The sequence below is a fragment of the Lithobates pipiens genome, unplaced genomic scaffold (assembly GCF_037356315.1).
Source record: "Lithobates pipiens isolate NorthernLeopardFrog02 unplaced genomic scaffold, aLitPip1_a1.2 Scaffold_19, whole genome shotgun sequence".
NCBI classification, from domain to species: domain Eukaryota; kingdom Metazoa; phylum Chordata; class Amphibia; order Anura; family Ranidae; genus Lithobates; species Lithobates pipiens.
In genome coordinates, this window is record NW_027507764.1 from 75870484 (window position 1) to 75888055 (window position 17572).

Consider the following 17572-nt stretch of genomic DNA (forward strand, 5'->3'; position numbering starts at 1 on the left):
CCGTATATACTTGAGTATAAGCCAAGTTATTCAGCCAATTTTTTAGGCTGAAAAACCACCCTCGGCTTATACTCGAGTGAGCCATACAGCAGCCGTACCTTTGATTACTAAAACAGTGGGTGTCTGTTCGGCGGCCGTCCATTGTAACAAAGCCCCGCCCCCTTCTCATCCGTGATAGAGGAATACTGATACAGTGCTGGAAAACTGTATCAGTGTTCCGTCTATCATGGACGAGGAGGAGGCGGGGCTTTGTTACAATGGACGAACAGACTGCATAACACAGCGGGAGACACCCCCTTTTTAATAAAGGTATGGCTGCAGATGGGCACAATGAGGCTGCAGATGGGCACAGTGAGGCTGTAAATGGGCACATTTGGGCTGCAAATGAGCACATTGGGGCTGCAGATGGGCACAGTGAGGCGGCATATGGGCACAGTGAGGCTGCAGATGGGCATTGTTTACCCAGTAGCTGCTGCATTTTCCCACCCTAGGCTTATACTCGAGTCAATGCGTTTTCACAGTTTTTTGTGGTAAAATTAGGTGCCTTGGCCTATATTCGGGTCGGCTTATACTCGAGTATATACCATACTTCAATATAAAAGATTTATCTCTCCCTTCCACCCTTCATATAGCTTCATGTCTGACTCCTAGATAAAATGCCCATATATCCTACTTCTGGGTGTATTTATTTTATATATATATATATATATATATATATATATATAATATTACTTTCACTGTTTCACAGTATAAGGCTCGATTCACTTTAAAAAAAATTCTGATGCATAATGGGGGGAGTATAGTTTTGCTAAAAAAAGCTAAAAAAAACGCTAGTGCAAAAATGCTGAAAAACTCTACAGCTACAGCTAACATTACTGGCTTTTTTATAATGCATTAGGCCTTAGGATCATCAGGTGAAAATATAGGGTAAAAAATTAAAAAAGAAAACAAATCGAGTCAAAACATTTCATGGAAGGGTATGCTGCAATATATAATTTTTGGGGATTTAGATAGCTTTCCCATTGATTGTTAGGGAGTTACATTTTTCTGGTGCTGCTTGTGTAGGTTCACCGTATATTCTGTGCTGCAAATAAGAATCCTAGCCTAACTTCCTCCATTGCATATGCTAACGAGCACCCCATGCAAACCAGAACGTTATATGTTTCCGGTTTCAATTTTTTTGTTCTTTTTTATAACTATGCCTCTAAATCTCCTGTATTATCAGTATACGATTGCTGATCTAATTTCCAGGCCCTCTTGTCTGTGTGCTCTTTCATAGCTGATCTTTTACTTTCACATGTATGGAGAGGGAATTGGCTCACTAACCGTACATCAGGTGACAGTGAGCGGACAGAAGGTGCTGCTTTTTAACGTGTCCAGGGACCAGGGGAACTTCTGGCAGAGGAAGGAGTTGGAACTCCAGAAACTTGAAGATGATTTTTATGTCACATTTGAAGGGAAAGTGGGCAAAGATCAAAGAGGGGACATTGCTTTGGATGACTTAGTTATGTCTAATGACTGCATTCCATCTCCCACTTCTGTCACTGAATCTCACAAGACCTGGCCCATGAAAGGTAACACATGTCTATGTCATTTCAGATTGTCTTGGAAATTGAACCTTGATTTAGAATTGTCCCATTGCATGTTTTTAATCAATCAGTTTGGTTAAGGTTATAACATTTTCATATATATTTTGCTAAGTGCTAGCTCTTTTCATTGAAATATAGTATAGCCTGGCTGTCAGTGTCATGTACCTGGTGAAGGACCCTGAAGCCTCTCTTACACCTCTGGATCAGGGCCCATGGTGAAGTGAGCAGGTTTCACAAGGGAACAAAGCTGCCCGAGTGCCTCCTAGTTCTTGCCAGCAACTGGTACAGGTAGACAAGTGCATCCAAACTGGTCACCGCTGTGTAGCTTCCCTGCAGAAGATGATAAACTGGACACGGGAAGACCAGGCCATACTCCGCAGCAGCAAGTGACAATCACAGGAACAGCGAACAGGTGGTAGACTGACACGTAGGCTGAGACCTGGAACAGGCGTGCAGGCAGGAGTGTCAACTAAGCAACTGCAGGCTGGAGATGACTGAAGCACAGATGTGGTGAAAAGTCAGGTTGGTGACTGACGATCATATCAAGTACAATCACATAAGCAGAAATGCAGGTATTTTTCCCAATGCATCATTCCACATACTGAGTGTAATCTGAGATCTGAGTGGAGGGAATGGACACACCCATCTACACAGTATCATAGGGAAACAGGCACAGCTGAGGCTGTCAACCACCTGCTGTGTGCTGGAGGGTGGGTAGGGTCATCCCCTGGTATTCCCTGGTGTCAACATTAATGATCAGAGGTGACACATGCAGATAAAAAAGGAAGTAGATTGCAGACATAAATTACACTTGGTGCTTTGGATTGAGGCAAGTACACAGTATAGAGAAGTATATGCTTTGTTAATTATTAATTTCAGAGGTTTACACTTTAATCTCTGACTCAGAGTTTACACTTCCCTTCCCCTCCTCCTACCATCTTAAAGTGGGAAATTATAGGAAAGATGAGCATGCGCTGCTGGTGAGTGGGGCATTAAAGATAAACAGCAGACAAATTGCTAGACACAGAAACATAAATACATGCCACGGAGCTGTTTTACCTGCCACTACTTTCTCTTTTACAGTTATAGAGTGTAGAAGGTGTACTGTATTGTCCTCTTTCCACCTCACTCTGCTGACTGGAGAGTGAAAGAGCAGCAGAAGACTGCTGAGATCACCCCAGAGCTCACTCCTCCTATCGGCACGCATAGCACTGTTGCAATTAGCACTTCTAAGTGGTTTCTAGTCCTGCCTTTCTTCTTCCAGTCTGGATTCTGTATAGGGCATTGGATCAAGTCAAATTCTGGTACTTACAGTACTTAATAAATGCAGACTGGCTTTAGTTTGTGGTTTTTCAGCTTCAAAGCGAACCTGTTTTTTTGCACATGAAGACCCAGAGCAGGTATGCTTTAAAGTGATTGTAAAGTTTCATTTTTTGTTCTATTAAAATACAGTACCTTGAAAAGGTATTCATACCCCTTGAAACTTTCCACATTTTGTCATGTTAGAACCAAAAATGTAAATGTATTTTATTGGCATTTTATGTGCTAGACCAGGGGTCTCCAAACTTTTAAGCCCAAGGGCTACATTGTAGATTTTACAAATAATCGCGGGGTGAAAATAATTTGTTATGTAAACTCATCATAGCCTGTGTCCCTGTCAGAGCCTTTCCACATATCTGTGTCCCCCATCAGAGTCTCCTCCACATCTATATCCCCCATCAGAGTCTCCCCCTCATCTGTGTCCCCATCAGAGTCTCCCCCATGTCTGTGTCCCCCATCAGTGCCTCTCCCACATCTGTGTCCCCCATCAGAGTCTCCCCCTCATCTGTGTCCCCCATCAGAGTCTCCCCCATGTCCGTGTCCCCCATCGGTGCCTCTCCCACATCTGTGTCCCCCACCAGAGTCTCCCCCTCGTCTGTGTCCCCCATCAGTCTCCCCATGTCTGTGTCCCCCATCAGTGCCTCCCCCACATCTGTGTCCCCCATCAGAGTCTCCCCCTTGTCTGTGTCCCCCATCAGAGTCTCCCCCATCAGTGCCTCCCCCACATCTGTGTCCCCATCAGAATCTCCCCCTCATCTGTGTCCCCATCAGAGTCTCTCCCACATATGTGTCCCCCACACTGATTACACCCCCAGATACCCAAAATCTAATCACACCACCACCCCCAGATACCCCCCACTCTGATTACACCACCCCCCAGATACCCCCCCACTCTGATCACACCACCATCCCCAGATACCCCACCACTCCGATCACACCACCCCCCCGGATAACCCCCAGCCTAATTACCACCACCCCAGCTATCCCCAGTCTGATCACCCCCCCCATATCTCTCCACTCTGATCATACCCCCCACCTCATACCTCTCCCTTCACACACCCCTCCACCATCACACACCTTTGGGTTTTCCAGTCCTGAAGACAGTTTCTCTCAGTCCTGCGGCTCCTCCAGATGATGTTAGTGGAGAAATCTGCAGCACACCAGGACAGGTTAGCTGTCACTGGGGCAAGCATGACAAGACCTCCATCCAAATCTTTGGTGGCGTTGGCAGCTGCACAGAGTGGGGAGCCTTCTCCACCCTGACCTCCTCCTCTGCCGGTGTTCTGTCAACAAATGTCCACCTATAAAATACTGTCCGCCCCATACTGCGCAGGCACAGCGTTTGCGCAGTACAGAGCACAAGGAGATTTGGAAAATCTCCAAACATGAATGGTGCCTGCGCCGTGAGTCCAGGTGCAAGCCCCACCATCCAAGTGGACATAGGGCTGCACACAGTTAGAGGGCCCCTTGTGGGCTCGCTTCATTTGCCATGCTTCGGGCACGGCCTCGCTTCGCTCGGCTCTTGTTATTCTAACTCTATGTCCACTTGGATGGTGGGGCTTTAACCTGGACTCACGGTGCAGGCACCGTGCATCTTCGGATATTTTCGGAATCTGCTTGTCATGTGCACTGCGCATAACAGCGGACACTATGCGGCGGGGGATAGTATTTGACTGGACACCGGCACCCCCCCAGCCTGACTCCAGCCCACACAGCCAGTCCATACATCTGTGCTGACTGAGAGCGGGGCCCCGCCTCCTCCCTGCACACATGGGAATCTGCCCACTGCTCCACTGTCCTCTGCTTTATTGTTTCCTCTCTGACAGCAGTACACACACATCACCCCGCCTGCCTTCGGCTCTGTCCCGCTGACAGTAGCCTGCCTAAAATGTACAGGGGGGAGGTTGAAGCAAGCAGTTCTGATCTTGCAGTCTCGGCAGTATCTGAATGAGCTGTGGGCCGGATAGAACATACAAGCGAGCCATATGTGGACCACGGCCCAGGGTTTAGAGTCCCCTTGGACCAACACAAAGTGTCACATAATTGTGAAGTGGAAGGAAAATTATAAATGGCTTTAAATTTTTTTTACAAATAGATATCTGAAAAGTGTGGTGTCCATTTGTATTCAGCGTCCTTTACTCTGAAACCTCTAAAATCGAGTGGAACCAATTGCCTTCAGAAGCCACCCAGTTAGTAAATAGAGTTTACCTGTGTGTAATTTAATTTCAGTATAAATACAGCTGTTCTGTGAAGCCCTCAGGGTTTTTTTGGAGAATGTTATTGAACAAATGACATTATGAAGAAAAGGAACACACGAGACAGGTCAGGGATAAAGTTGTGGAGAAGTTTAAAGGTTATAAAAAAAGAAGTTAGGTTATAAAAAAAATATCCCAAGCTTTGAACATCTCACAGAGCACTGCTCAATCCATCATTGGAAAATGAAAAGAGTATGACACAACTGCAAACCTACCAAGACATGGATATCCACTTAAACTGACAGCCTGGGCAAGGAGCGCATTAATCAGAGAAGCAGCTAAGAGGCCCATGGTAACTCTGGAGGAGCTTCAGAGATCCACAGCTCAGGTGGGAGAATCTGTCCACAGGACAACTGTTTGTTGTGCTCTCCACAAACCTGGCCTTTATAGAAGAGTGGCAGCAAGAAAGTCATTGTTGAAAAAAGGCCATAAGAAGTCCCTTTTGCAGTCTGTGAGAAGCCATGTGGGGGACACAGCAAACATGTGGAAGAAGGTGCTTTGGTCAGATGAGACCAAAATTTAACCTTTTGGCCTAAAAGCAAAACGCTATATGTGGCGGAAAACTAACCCCGAACACACCACCCCCAACGTGAAACATGGTGGTGGCAGCATCATGTTGTGGGGACGCTTTTCTTCAGCAGGGAAGGGAAAGCAGGTCAGAGTTGATGTGAAGATGGATGGAGCCAAATACAGGGAAATCTTAGAAGAATAGCTGTTAGAGTCTGCAAAAGACTTGAGACTGGGGTGTAGGTTCACCTTCCAGCAGGACAATGACCCTAAACATATAGTCAGAGCTACAATAGAATGGTTTAGATCAAAGCATATTTATGTGTTAGAATGGCACAGTCAAAGTCCAGACCTAAATCCAATTGAGAATCTGTGGCACAACTTGAAAATTTCTGTTCACAGATGCTCTCCCTCCAATCTGACAGAGCTTGAGCTATTGTGCAAAGAAGAATAGGAAAAAAATGTCACTCTCTAGATGTGCAAAGCTTGTAGAGACAGACTTGCAACTGTAATTGCATCAAAAGGTGTTTCTACAAAGTGTTGCCTAAAGGGGGGCTGAATACAAATGTGTGCCACACTTTTCACATATTTATTTGTAAAAAATGTTAAAAGCCATTTATCATTTTCCTTCCACTTCACAATTATGTACCACTTTGTGTTGGTCTATCACATAAAATCCCAATAAAATAAATTTACGTTTTTGGTTGTAACATGACAAAATGTGGAAAATTTCAAGTGGTATGAATACTTTTTTAAGACACTGTAACACTTACCTGATCTGTGCAGTAGTTTTGCACAGGGTAGCCCTGATCCTCCTCTTCTCAGGTCCCTGGCTGAAGCTCCTGGCCCCTCCCTCCTGTTGAGTGCCCCCACAGCAAGCAGCTTGCTATGGGGTCATTGGGGCCGAGCCACAGTTCCCTGTGTCTGTTCAGACACGGAGCCGTGGTTTGGCCTCACCTCCTCTCTCTCCTCATTGGCTAACTGACTTTGATTGACCAGCGCCGCTGGTGCGTCTCAGCCAATCAGGAGGGAGAGTCCCGGATGGCCGAGGCACTCGTGTACATCGCTGGATAGAGATGGATACAGGTAAGTATTAGGGGGGCTGAGGGGGGCTTCTATACACAGAACGTTTTTTATCTTAATGCACAGAATACATTAGGATAACAAACCTTCTGCCTTTACAGTCACTTTAACTTATTTGAATTAACTCAAGGCAACATCAACTGAATTATTTTGGATGTCTTTCTCTCCCCAGGCTTCTGTCCACTGGGTTTCCTGATTTGTAAAAATAGAAGATGTTACAGGCCAGAAGAGCGGTGTGACTTTGTGGATAACTGTGGGGATAACACAGATGAGAAAGATTGTGGCACTTCCTGCACATTTGAAGATGGGCTCTGTGGTTGGCAGAACTCCTTGGCAGACAACTTTGATTGGATCTTAGGAGGTAACTCTTCACAAACTCTGAAACCTCAGATTGTGGACCACACAATGGGAAATGAGAAAGGTGAGTTACAGCTTTATTTAAAGGTTTCAGCCTTGAAATTGGGAAGTCCTCTTGATGTCATACTTTTGTGGCTGTTATCTCTATCCTTGTTTTAATACTTGCTGTGTTGCCAGGAATACAAATGTGTACTGGAAGTTCAAAAATTCAGTAGCCGTTTGCTTAGTTTAGATACAGTTGGTGAATTACTAAGCAGTGAATTCTAATTTATATATGTGTATATATATATATATATATATATATATATATATATATATATATATATATATATATATATATATATATATATATATATATACACACACATTTTCATTCACTGCAGTAACAACTGGATTGACTGCCCCGGGTAACTACACTTTGCACATTGTCATTGCTCTAATCGCTGCCCCAATAAATTAGTCTTAATGTCATATTTATGGTGATAGGAATGATGAATCCACAAAGAGTGTTGTTTATCTAACTAGAAAAGATTTTTAAGGTTCTGTGTGACCCCATTACATAATTCTGAATACATTTACATTGACTTTTCCAATTCCTGCATTTCTCTGAATGATAGCACTGACATTTCAGCACTGAGACATTTTAATGATGTATTCTTGCAAAGATACTAAAGCAGAAATAGTTACATTTTTGCTTTTTAATAAGTTAATAGGCACATACATTGAGACAATTTATAATGGTCCACAATGCTATTTTGCCAACGGCAGTAGAGTTTCCAACAGCCTATAGATCAAGCAGCTCCGGGCAATATCTTCAGTCATTTCCAATGTATTATATTTAAATCAGAATTAAATCTATTTAGCTGGTAACCTTACAATGTTTTTGGTATCTGTTTTTTTCAGTGAAAGGAAAAAGAATAAACTTCTGTTTTAAAGTGGTTGTAAACCCTCCCCCACCACTTTGTCCCATGTAAATCAGCATAAAAAACCCTAATGAATACTGCTTGTAGATATCTCCTTACTTGCTTAGTATTGTTGTAATCCTTGTTGTTCTGTAGAATGACATCACTGAGCATGCCCAGATCTCCCCTGATTTAAGGCACACGCTCTATGTCTTATCTATCTGTTATCAGGACTTCCTACGGCACACCACTGAACTCCCAGGAGGCTGCAGAATCATTCAGAGCTTCCTCCTACACACCATATGACCATGTGACCTCACATACAGTCTAAACTTGGCCATTACTGCAGTCTTATCAGCTGAAGCTGAAAAGTCTTCAGCTGAAGCTGAAAAGGGAAACATTAGACATCTGCACAAGTAAATACTATAAAATAAACAAGTAAGCTATGAACAGGGAAGCAGGGTTGCCATAGAAATGTTGGATTGAGAAGGAGGCTTGGTTAACAGTACAGGAAGTGCTCAATGTAAGGGCTGAAATACACTCCACTGTGGACTCAGAAAACAATACTTAAGATGGTGCTGCCTAACCCCTGGAAACAAGTTTTTTAAAGTTTCTTTAAACAGTAAGTAATATACAATTTGGGCTGGATTCCAGTGGCTATAGTCTGATAATGACTTATTATAATGGACTAAATGAAGAGAAGCATCAGAGTGGGAGAGTTTACTTCCTCTTTAAATGGAAACAGGTAAAGCTGGCCATAGTTAGATCACTTTTTTTTTGCACACGATCGGATTTTCTGACAACAAATGTTGGATGTGAGCTTGTTGGCTAAAAAGTCCTACCGTGTGTATGCTCCACCGAACATTTGTTGTCGGACTTTCCACCAACAAATGTTGGCTAGCAGATTCTCAAATTTTCCGCCAACAAAAATTTGTTGTCAGGATTTCCAATCGTGTGTACACAAGTCTGACGCACAAAAGTTCGCTCATTCTCGGAATCAAGCAGAAGGAGCCACATTGGCTATTGAACTTCCTTTTTCTCGGCTAGTCGTACATCTTATCACTACGTTCCCACATTTGTAATTGTTAGCCAACATTTATGTGACCGTGTGTATACAAGACAATTTGGAGCCAACAACCTTCAAACAAAATTCTACGTTTTTTTTCATTGGAAAGTCCGATCGTGTGTACGGGGCATTAGAATACACTGATCAGCACTGATCAGCTAATTGGTTGCAGCTCTCCTTGAACACAAATTATTTCAACAAGCCCATGTGTGAGAAGTCAATCTATAGGTCCTGCTGAACCAGCCAAATTTTGATTAATCTATAGCCAGCTTAAGACTATTTTTAAACATCTTGTCCCCCTAGGCCAAATGTCTTCCATGACTAGATTTACATATATCCCTGCTTTGGGACAAGGGTGCTACATATTTTTTTTTTAAAAAGGATTTTCTGTAATACTTAAAAATATCAAAGTGGAGACTATTTGATTATTTAATCTGATCATATCTGCCCAGATTTGGTGAACAATTTTTAATACCTACAGGGACATCTAGCATTAGACCCAGAGGTGTGTTTCCATCATCAATGCCCATTTTTCTTTTGCAAAATACAATACAATACAATGATCTTGTGAAAAGAAAATGTAGGATTGTAGAATTATTATTATTAATATTATTATTCAGGATTTATATAGCGCCAGCAATTTATGCAGTGCTTTACAATATAAAAAGGAGACAATGCAGTTACAATACAATAAAATACAAGAGGATTAAGAGGGCCCTGCTCAGAAGAGCTTACAATCTAATAGGGTGGGGCAGGTGGTACAAAAGGTTATAACTGTGGGGAATGAGGTGATAGGAGATTAGTTGGAGACATGATAGGCTTCCCTGAAGAGATGAGTTTTCAGGAATCGCCTGAAGGTAGCAAGAGTAGGGAATAGCCGAACCAGTGGAGGTAGCAAGTTCCAGAGGATGGGAGAGGCTCTGGAGAAATCCTGGAGAAGAGCATTCTTATATATTCCTTAGCATTCCTAACATTATTCAGTCCTGACACTCACTGTAAACCAAAACCACTTTGTTGATTCTCTCTCTCTTCTTTTTAGACACAATAGTGTTTCTTTTTTAATTTTCTATTTAATGGTAGTGCCAAAGCTTAGAAAATTACTTAAATCAGGCAATGATTCCCTATGTAGTTCTTTCTTCATTTTGCATATCCAGCCAAATGTCTTACCCAAGTGGCAGTTACTTCTAGAATCTCCAAGCCCCTCTTGTCTATGGTAATGCCACCCCTTGTTTTCTCTTCTGTAAGCCCAAGAGAATGACAATGTTATCTTCACTTTTAAACTCCAGAGCAGCCTTTCAAAACCTTTTTACCCCTGAGGAACCTTTGTATAATTTTCAGTTCTCATGGAATCCCTGCTTAAACTGAGTCATTGGTGGGTCAGTGTGAAAAATGCCCTTTACATTGGTGGCTAGTGGAAAGAATGCCCCCCTTATAGTGGTGGTGAGAATGCCAGCTGAAAAGATCATTGGTGTCATGCTCCTGGCTCTGCCAAGTAGTGTTGGTCAATTGGCCACTCAGCTAAAAAATAACCCTAGCAACTTCTGGAGGAACCCCAGAGTTCCACAAAACCCTGGTTGAGAATGGCTGCTTTAGAGGAAGTTACAACAAATGCCTAACATATTTATCTTATACTATGTATTTACTCAGACTTTTATTTAAGGTCACTTCCTTTCTCTGGAAACTTCCTTGGTTGGACTGCGTGGTGAAAAGGCTCATATAAAAGGCGTCACATGGAAGGAGTCAGGAGAAAATTGTACACTGAGCTTCTGGTATTACATGTCACCAAAAGCTACTGGCCAAATACGAGTCCTTATCAAAGTAAGAATTTTCTCTTTCTACCTTGTGCCATCCAGCTAACATTTAAAGGACAATTCCAGTCTAATGGAAAAGCAACATTTTGTTTTAAAATAATAAGTTGTTAACATTAATTAAGTAACCCATTTAACATTTTGCTGCTATCCTTGCCAAGGGAGAGCAGCTGATATGCTGATACTGCTGGATTTGAGCCTTTTGTGTCTGTTCCCATCCCCTCAACTACAGCATGCTGACTAATTAACACAGATTGACAAGTACAGACCCTTTTATCATAGGAGTGCTAATCTTTGCTCTCAAGCTGACCATAAATGGATCAATATTTGGTCGGTTTTGCAGGAACCGGACAAATTTCAATCCATGTATGGGCTACTTAATTCTGTTGATCGATGGGTGTACAACCAGTCTGTCAGGTTTTTCCCAAACAATCACTGCCGCTGGGCTATATCCATAAACACTGATCATTGTATTCTGCCGGCGGGGGAAGGCTCCCCATCAACAGAATACAATAGCTCAGCGGGAAGGATGCCCCCATCCACATTAAATGTGTGGATGGGAATTTGGTTAATTCTTTTTTCATTCAACCCGCTGGTTGAATAAAAAAATATATTAATGTATTGCTTGCCTTAGCCCCCGTACACACGGTCGGAGATTCCGACAACCAAATCCGTCGGAGTAATTCCAACGGATTAATTCCGGAAGAGGTCCGGAAGTGATGTTGCATACACACGGTCGGACAAAGTTGTCGGAAAATCCTATTGTACATAACGTGATGACGTTATTTAGTTACGACGGGACTACATTCAGGCTAGTAGCCAATAGCTTTGGTCTAGGAATTTTATCTGAGCATGCGTGGCACTTTGTCAGTCGGAGTAGGCTACACATGATCGGAGTATGTCCGATCTGAGCATTTTGTCGGAAAATTTTACAGGCAAGTTGGAAAAGTTGGTCTGTCGGATATTCCGACGGAAACAGTCCGATGGAGACCACACACCGTTGGAATATCCGACAAAACGGTCCGATAGGACACATTCAGTCGGAATCTCCGACTGTGTGTACAAGGGCTTAGAGTGTGTGCCAGCTAAAACTGGCACACAGTACTTTTTTCACGCACACCACAACAATGCAGTGGTATGAACCGGCCACACTAGAAACAAGGCATTTTGCCTTGTCTTGTGGTGGGGGTGCGGTGGGACTGCACTGGAATAGCCACACTGGTGTTCATGTTTTTTTTTAATATGGACGTCATAATGCAATACCTTTGCTTTGTAAATCTGTCCCTTACTGCCAGATCTCTGTTTTCCTCCCTGACAGATAAACGGTGTGTCTTGTTTACATGGGCACACTGCTGCTATGTCTCCTGTGAACGATCGTTGGGTCGCAGCAGCCATCGCAGCTGCCGGACCCGCTGATAGGCTTCCGCTGTGTCCAATTACAGCGGAAGTGGCACACTTGCACCGCGTGCCCAAAAATCATGTACATGATTTTGCCTAGCTGGGTCACCCTGCCGCATTTTATGTACGGTAGGCGGTGTGGCAGGGGGTGTTGTCCTATGCCCACATGCTTTTGCTAATAAGTGTCCCTCATTCCTATCTCAAAAAGTTGGTATGAAAGTAGCATGGATGTCACCATATACACTATATTACCAAAAGTATTGGGACACCTTGCTTTACACACACATGAACTTTAATGACATCCCAGTCTTGGTCCGTAGGGCTTAATATTGAGGTGGCCCACCCTTTGCAGCTATAACAGCTTCAATGGTTGAGATCAGGACAGTCAAGTTCCTCCACCCCAAACTCGCTCATCCATGTCTTTATGGACCTTGCTTTGTGCACTGGTCCAAATAATTTGGTGGAAGGGGGATTATGGTGTGGGGTTGTTTTTCAGGGGTTGGGCTTGGCCCCTTAGTTCCAGTGAAGGAAACTCTTAAGGCATCAGCATACCAAGACATTTTGAACAATTTCATGCTCCCAACTTTGTGGGAATAGTTTGGTGATGACCCCTTCCTGTTCCAACATGACTGCTCACCAATGTACAAAGCAAGGTCCATAAAGGCATGGATGAGCTAGCTTGGGGTGGAGCAACTTGACTGTCCTGATCTCAACCGTTGAAGCTGTTATAGCTGCAAAGGGTGGGCCACCTCAATATTAAGCCCTACGGACCAAGACTGGGATGTCATTAAAGTTCATGTGTGATAATTGGGATGAATTAGAGTGGAGACTGCGAGCCAGGCCTTCTCATTCAACATCAGTGCCTGACCTCACAGATGCGCTTCTGGAAGAATGGTCAAACATTCCCATAGACACACTCCTAAACCTTGTGGACAGCCTTCCCAGAAGAGTTGAAGTTGTTATAGCTGCAAAGGGTCAATATTGAACCTTACAGACTAAGACTGGGATGCCATTAAAGTTCATGTGCGTGTAAAAGCAGGCTTCCCAATACTTTTGGTAATACAGTGTAAATGGTGGTGCATCACTAAAACAGGCTGTTCTGCATATGGGAGTCTACATAGCAAATCAATAATCTACCTAGCACATGTGCCAAGGTAAGTACGGGGGCTGCATTATCTTGTAGAGAGATTCCACTTATGCTGACCATGCATGCACTAGCCTTTTGAAGTGAAATACCGAGGTCTGATTGCTCTGTATGCAAAACTGCACTTTGCACATTTTCTGAGCTCTTTGAACTGTCTTTTTTAATAACTTGGATTTTAGTATTCCGCAGCAGTATTCTTCTACACGATAAGTTAACAGTTTCTAAATATGCATTAGTCTTTTGCTTCTTGTGAGAACATTGTAAATGCTGAATTTTCATATCCCAAAGCATATTTGCTTTTTGTAATAATGTTTGAGACTAGCAAAGTTGATTGTCATTCTATAGCTGGAACTATAGCTAAAACATATCACTGGTAAGAAAAACTAGATTTGCCGTTTATTAATTAAATCAAAAAGTAATTGTGACGGTTCCCTGAGAGGCGTATGTTGGATTAACATCACTAAAAGATTTACTGGCAGATCAAGCTATATTAGCCACCGAAGAAACTAGATTTTTCTCCATCTGGCCCACCGGTGTAGTGTTGTTCATGTTATGACTTGACTCTCCTGGGAACACAAGTGATGTGGATCAATAACTGAAATGAGTAACTCTATTGCAAGTGGTTGAGGAGGAACTTTTGAAAAGTCTAGCCACTGTATTTAAACTAAGGCAACTATTATCATGAGTCTTCAAGTGATGGCAAAATCCATAAAAAACTGTAAATCCTTTGAGCACTTAAAGCTACACGGTTGACTGATTATAGGCTTTAAGATAGTAGTTTCAGTTAAAAGATGTTTTCATGGCACAAAAATTTTATTCTTTTGTTAAGAGTTTCTGCTGGAAGTAAATGGAGTCAGCTGCACAGGTGAGCCACAATAATTTATCAAAGAGCAGGCCTGCGTAAATATATAAAATACCTTTAAAGCGGAACTCCCCGACAACTCTAAGCCCTTGTACACACAGTCGGACATTCCGACAACCAAATCCGTCAGATTTGTCCAACGGATTTTGTCCGAAACTGGTGTTGCATACACAAAGTTGTCGGAAAATTCGATCGTTCAGAACGTGATGACGTTGGTTCGTTACGACGGGACTACGTTCAGGCTAGTAGCCAATAGCTTTGGTCTAGAAATTTGATCTGAGCATGTGTGGCACTTTGTCCGATCGGAATTCTCTACAAACGATCGGACAAAGTCTGATCGGATCATGTTGTCGGAAAATTTTATAGCCCAGCTCTAAAACTTTGTCGGTCGGATATTCCGACGGAAACGGTCCGATGGAGCCCACACATGGTCGGATTATCTGACAACACGGTCTGATCGGACATTGTCCATGGGAATATCCGACCGTGTGTACAAGGGCTTACAAATCCAAGTATCCTCCATGTGTACAGTTTGACAGTCCTTCACCCCTGAAATCATTGTAATGTTGCATACCCATCAGGTGGGTCACTATAGGACCCAAAGTGTATACCCTTAGTGCTGACAAAAAAAAAAATATGTGGGCAGGGTCCATTTGCCTAAACACATGTTGACACACCAGAAAGACACACTAAATCATATGCACATATGTAAGTGTATATGTAAGTTAAAGAGAATGTTCATTTTTTTTGTTTGTTTAAATATGGTTTTAAAAAAATGGTTTTGCACAGAGCAGCCTCAATCCTCCTCTTCTCAAGTCCCCCGTTGGTGCTCTCCACTCCTCCTCTTCACTAAATGTCACCATAGAAGGCTGCTTATTATGGTGGCACACATGCAGGCTTGATCCCTAGCTGGACTGTGTGCCTCTACTGACATACAGTTCAGCCCTCTGCCCCCTCCACGATGGATTTGATTGACAGCAGCAGGAGTCAAAGGCTCCTGCTTCTCCCTCAATGTCCAGTGAGAGGATAGAGAGAACAGTGCTGCTGTTCTCAGGCACAGCGCTGGTTCAAGATTAGGTTAAGGCAAGTATGTACTGTAGGTGGGGCTGTGGGGAGCTGGAAATAAAAGGCTTTTTTTTACCTATAATGCAGAAAATGCATTGAAGTATAACTAAAGGGGAAAACCTTATATTTTTTTTCAGTTTTGGACAGAGTGGTGAGGGACTAGAACACCTATTTGATATTTATTGCTGTCTGGGCCCCCGTTACGGAGATTCACCCTCTCTATTTGTTTTGTTTACCATTCTCATTGAAAGTGAAAGTGAACGAAAAACCCAAAATTTGGGGTTGTCCCCAGAACAGTAATACAGGAGGAATTTTCCAATGGGGACACTAGTTCTGGTAACCTGAGACCCAAGGTCCTACATTTTCTACATTTTCAGGAATTTCCTCTTAATGTTTTGGCTATCAAGGAGGAAGTGGAGGCAAATCTCCCCAGTGGGATAAACATTAAACATTAATAAGTCACTGGGACCAGATGGTTTGCATTCGAGGGTCCTTAAGGAACTCAGTCAAGTAGTGGGATAAAGCTGGCACAAAAACTGACAAGGGTTATTACCCTCTCTTACACTATCCAATGTAAAAACAGTTTTGCCCATAGTTCTACTACTACTTTAAGTTAACCACTTGAGGACCAGCTGCCGCAGTTACATAGTAGTTGCATAGTTACACGGTAGGCGAGGTTGAAAAATAACACACAAGTTCAACCTATGTGTGTGATTATATGTCAGTATTACATTGTATATCCCTGTATGTTGTGGTTGTTCAGGTGCTTATCTAATAGTTGTTTGAATTTATCGATGCTCCCCGCTGAAATCACTGCCTGTGGAAGAGAATTCCACATCCTTTACCGCTCTTATAGTAAAGAACCTTCTACTCAGTTTAAGGTTAAACCGCATTTCTTCTAATTTTAGTGAATGGCCGCGTGTCTTATTAAATTCCCTTTCGCGGAATGGTTTTATCCCTATTGTGGGGTCACTCACCAGTACGGTATTTGTAAATTGATAACATAACCCCTCTCAAGCGTCTCTTCTCCAGAGAGAATAAGTTCAGTGCTCGTAATCTTTCCTCATAACTAAGGTCCTCTAGTCCCTTTATTAGTTTTGTTGCGCTTCTCTGGACTCTCTCCAATTCCAGCACATCCTTCCTGAGAACTGGTGCCCAGAACTAGATGGCATACTCCAGGTGCAGCCAGACCAGAGTATTGTAGAGTGGGATAATTATTATTCTATCTCTGGAGTTAATCCCCTTGTTAATGCATGCCAATATTCTGTTTGATTTGCTTGCAGCAGCTTGGCATTGCATGCCATTGCTGAGCCTGTCATCTACTAGGACCCACAAGTCCTTTTCCATCCTAGATTCCCCCAGAGGTTCTCCCTCCAGTGAGTAGATCACATTCATATTTTTACCACCCAAATACATTATATCAAATTTTTCTACATTAAGCCTCATTTACATGTAGTTGCCCACCCCATTCATTTTGTTCCGATCTTATTGCAAGGTTTCCACATCCTGCGGAGAAGCTATTGCCCTGCTTAGCTTAGTATCGTTTATCTGAGCTGTTTATCCGATCTTACAGGTCATTTATGAATAAATTAAATTGGATTGGTCCCAGGACAGAACCCTGGGGGACCCCACTTTCCATCCTGGACCATTCCGAGTACTCCTCGTTTATTACCACCCTCTGAACTCACCCTTGTAGCCAGTTTTCAATCCATGTACTCACTCTATAGTCCATGCTAAATGACCTTACTTTGTACAGTAAATGTTTATGTGAAACTGTATCAAATGCTTTTGCAAAATCCAGATACCCCACATCTACAGGTCTTCCTTTATCTAGATGGCAGCTCACCTCCTCATAGAAGGTAATGGATTGGTTTGGCAATGATTCTTCATGAATCCATGCTGATTACTGCTAATGATACAGTTGTCATGACTAAACTCTTGTATATAGTCCCTTATCATCCCCTCCAAGAGCTTGCATAATAATGTAACTCCCAGGAATGTATTTTGGCCTTTTTTAAATATTGGTACTACATTGGCTTTCCTCCAATCAGCTGGTACCATTCCAGTCAGTAGACTGTTCGTAAAAATTAGGAACAATCCTTTGGCAATTACTTGACTGAGTTCCTTAAGGACCCTCGAATGCAAACCATCTGGTCCCAGTGACTTATTAATGTTAAGTTTTTCAGGTCTATTTCTAATTCTGTCCTCTGTTAGCC

The 17572-nt window shown here is 42.8% G+C and overlaps 1 protein-coding gene across 3 annotated transcripts in view; it reads left to right on the forward strand.

Moving 5' to 3' along the window:
- The window catches only part of MALRD1 (MAM and LDL receptor class A domain containing 1), a 696170-nt gene that overhangs the window by 415419 nt on the left and 263179 nt on the right, over positions 1-17572 (forward strand). For all 3 annotated transcript variants that reach the window (XM_077490931.1, XM_077490932.1, XM_077490933.1), the window contains 3 exons: positions 1280-1574; positions 6927-7175; positions 10740-10897. In XM_077490931.1, the coding sequence (XP_077347057.1) occupies positions 1280-1574; positions 6927-7175; positions 10740-10897 (702 nt within the window). The remainder of the gene's footprint in view (positions 1-1279; positions 1575-6926; positions 7176-10739; positions 10898-17572) is intronic.